General features: G+C 35.2%; 1 protein-coding gene across 1 annotated transcript in view; it reads left to right on the top strand.

Annotated features, from left to right (window-relative positions):
* LOC119592122 (ribonucleases P/MRP protein subunit POP1-like) overlaps positions 1-580 on the top strand; it is a gene marked incomplete in the record, with an annotated part of 7,542 nt that overhangs the window by 710 nt on the left and 6,252 nt on the right. The window contains 1 exon segment of the mRNA XM_037940944.1: positions 433-542. Coding sequence (XP_037796872.1) covers positions 458-542 — 85 coding nt within the window.

The following is a 580-nucleotide window of genomic DNA, read 5'->3' as shown; positions in this document are numbered from 1 at the left end:
GGGGGACCATGTAATCACAAGATTCACAAGAGTATTGGAATGTACCCAGAGAAACAGCATACTAGTCTGTGACATAGTCAGCATTGTATTGTGAAAAATTACCTTGTTTCTTAATGTGACTTGATTCATCAGTGTCAGCACTGCTGCTATTCTCAATAATTGTTGAGAAGAGAACCACTTCAGGTAGTATTATGCCCTCATTTGTATCATCAGCAAAAATCAACAAACTTTCTCACATATATTAGGAAATAAGAGTTTAGACTGATTTTGGCCACATGATTTTTTTTCCAAAATTAAAATTGTCTATGCAGCATTATTTGTCAACTTTCTTATTAATGTAATTTTTCTTATATTTTCTCATTCTTAGCTTATTTTCCAGACATTCCCTCATGCTTAACCAATAGTTTTTCTTAACAAGCTTATTATTTTCAGGCTGTGACTGAGTGTAACACACAGCATGGATGAACTACCAAGTTCTTGCAGCTACCTTGCTCTGGGAGCAGCACGAATCAGAGAGATTAAGGCCATTGTAGACAAGTTGGGTGAGTTACCTTCTTGTTTCGTTAATTATTAAAATCAG

This window comes from Penaeus monodon, chromosome 29, assembly GCF_015228065.2.
Source record: "Penaeus monodon isolate SGIC_2016 chromosome 29, NSTDA_Pmon_1, whole genome shotgun sequence".
Taxonomy (NCBI): domain Eukaryota; kingdom Metazoa; phylum Arthropoda; class Malacostraca; order Decapoda; family Penaeidae; genus Penaeus; species Penaeus monodon.
The sequence above is the reverse complement of the archived record's forward strand: the minus strand, read 5'-3'. Positions and strand labels throughout refer to the sequence as shown.